This window comes from Cyphomyrmex costatus, unplaced genomic scaffold, assembly GCF_001594065.2.
Source record: "Cyphomyrmex costatus isolate MS0001 unplaced genomic scaffold, Ccosl1.0 scaffold228, whole genome shotgun sequence".
Lineage (NCBI taxonomy): Eukaryota > Metazoa > Arthropoda > Insecta > Hymenoptera > Formicidae > Cyphomyrmex > Cyphomyrmex costatus.
The window spans coordinates 54,304-56,591 of record NW_017276346.1 but is presented as its reverse complement, the minus strand read 5'-3'; the positions used below and the strand labels follow the sequence as shown (position 1 = coordinate 56,591).

General features: G+C 56.6%; 1 protein-coding gene across 1 annotated transcript; it reads right to left on the bottom strand.

The window, feature by feature from the left end:
- Positions 1 to 4: 4 nt before the first annotated feature.
- Positions 5 to 2,179, bottom strand: LOC108773916 (uncharacterized). Its single transcript, XM_018539895.1, has one exon. It carries the CDS (start codon positions 2,177 to 2,179, stop codon positions 5 to 7), a length of 2,175 nt encoding a protein of 724 aa, XP_018395397.1.
- Between the last annotated feature and the right edge of the window lie 109 nt (positions 2,180 to 2,288).

Here is a 2,288-nt window from a genome sequence, read left to right as displayed (position 1 = left end):
CGAGCTACACTATCCGGTAATGCCCCCACGGTAAGGTGTTCGTCGATTCCGGTACGACGTATCGTTTGTCGTCGTACGGACTCAGAGCGATCTTCTTCTCCGACACCGTGTACACCCGGTGTAACTTGGATCGTATGCACGCTTGCCTGCGCGTCATTTCGATGTCATCCTTCAGGCACCGGGTGTAATCCTCGAACGATATCGTTCGCGCTACGACGCTGCTCTTCACTCCCTTCGCCTTCTTCGTGTCCCTCTTTCCGTCGACGCGCAGAGCGTACATCTTCGCTCTGAGTCCGACGAACTCGGTCATGATGGCGCCGTTGTTCTCGTCCTTCATGAGAGCGGGCACCTTCTTGTTCGCGAGGGACATACCGTACGCGTTGTTCGCGGGATAGTCGCTCGTGTCGAATCTGTCTATGTCGCGTTTCATGGTTTCGTACACGTCGTCGCACTCTACACGGTAGATCAGACTGTCCGTGTCGGTGTACATGATCTCGCATCTATCGCGAAACAGCGGCGTCATGTAGTCGTGGTGAAACTCGTACAGGCACGTTTTCGAAATGTCCAGGATGCACATACCCACGTAGATAGGCTTGTCGAATTTCACCTCGAGTTTACGCAATTCGACCGCTATCAGGTTCTCCGCGAAGACGCTGCGGCTGTGGAAGTTAGGTTTCGCGATCAACGCCTCAGCGCCGTATCGTCCTTCCCACGCCGTCACCAGTTTAACGTCGACGCGTTCGCGCACGTTCTCCATCGTCTTGCCGAACACCGCGTTGTTCATCAGTTTGTACAAGTTTTTCTCGAAATCGTTTTTCGCGCGCGTTCGAAACTGCGTGTTCAATTCGATGTAATCGCGGAGCCAGGCGGATTGCGCGAATCGCAACACTCGATGGATCTTCGTTACGCGAAGACCGTGACGCGTGCACTGTTGGAGGTTGCGGTAGTGGACGACGTACCGCTGCTTGTCGCTTACCGTCGCGAGAAGCTTGTCGTCCCGCTTGCCGGGCGGTTTCTCTCGCGTCGGGCAGAACGGCAGGTCGGCGTGCGCGTCGTGAAGATGTTGCGGATACTCCAAGTCCACCTCGAGGATGTACCCGGTGGGTGAATCGAGCGCGACGGTAGTAAAGTCAAAATTGTGCGCGTCGTCGACCCATTGAAAGTCACCGTAGGGTAACGGTTGGCACATCGCCCAGCCGTACAGGTTGTTCACGTCGTAATACACGAGGTACGACGACGGTTCCGACGGGTCGTACGACCTCATGTACTTGTTATTAGCCCGCGCGTATCTGCCGGAACACTGGCTGAGACCGCCGCGTATACCGCGCTCGACGAACATCACCATGTCTATGTCCGTGAGCAGCTCGAACTTCACGCGCGTGTGCTTGAGCATCGCGTCCCACGTGAAACCGGGCAGGGTGTAGTAGTGCGCGGGATCGAGTCCGTAGCTCGCGACGCAACTGTCTCGAAAGTTCTCAAACACATCGGCCAACAACAGGACGTCAGTTTTTAGGTAGAGATCACTGTACTCGCCGAGCGTTCGCACGGCGAACCGCTGCCACACGTTCTCGGCGTGCGCGTAATCGCTCTCGGACACCGTATCGCCCGTCAGCGAGCTGTGGAACGATTCGCGCGGCGGCAAGCGCGTATCGTTCAGTCTCTCCACGCTGTCCACGTACTCGTAGGGAAACACCCCTTTACGAGTGAGCAGATTAAAGTCTTGGTCCGATAGAGCGGAAAATTCGGAACGCACGATTTTCAGTTTGTCCTTGTCGAGATACGACGCCAATTTGTCCAGACCCGCACTCAGAAACTTATAGGAGTCTATGAATCGTAGTTTCACGCACTTTCGCGAGTCTTTGTCACTGGTGTCTTTGACGCGTTTCGTGAAGGAGATGTACTTCTCCTTGGTCAGGGGAAGTAGCTCCACCTGTCCCTGGAATCGCGTCGCTATCTCCTGTACGATGAAGTGCGCGTCGTACCCCGACAGGTTGTGAAACACAACCGGAACGAATGGAGAGTCCTTGTAGTTGACGTTGCATGTGTGCCGGACCGCGGTATCGTCCGGTGAGGTGGCAGTGGTCGCGCACCCGCTCGTCACCCGGATCGAACGGCCTCTCGCAGATGTGGCAGTGCGTCGCGCTGTCGAATCGCCGCCAGTCGTCGCGCGTAAGTCCATGGGCAGGTTGGTCGTCAGCGCGTTCTTCACGCGATGCGCCAGAGCCTCTAGCTGGCTCGCGAACCAACTGACGCAGTCGTCGCCCCGCCGACACCTGTACTCGGACAAC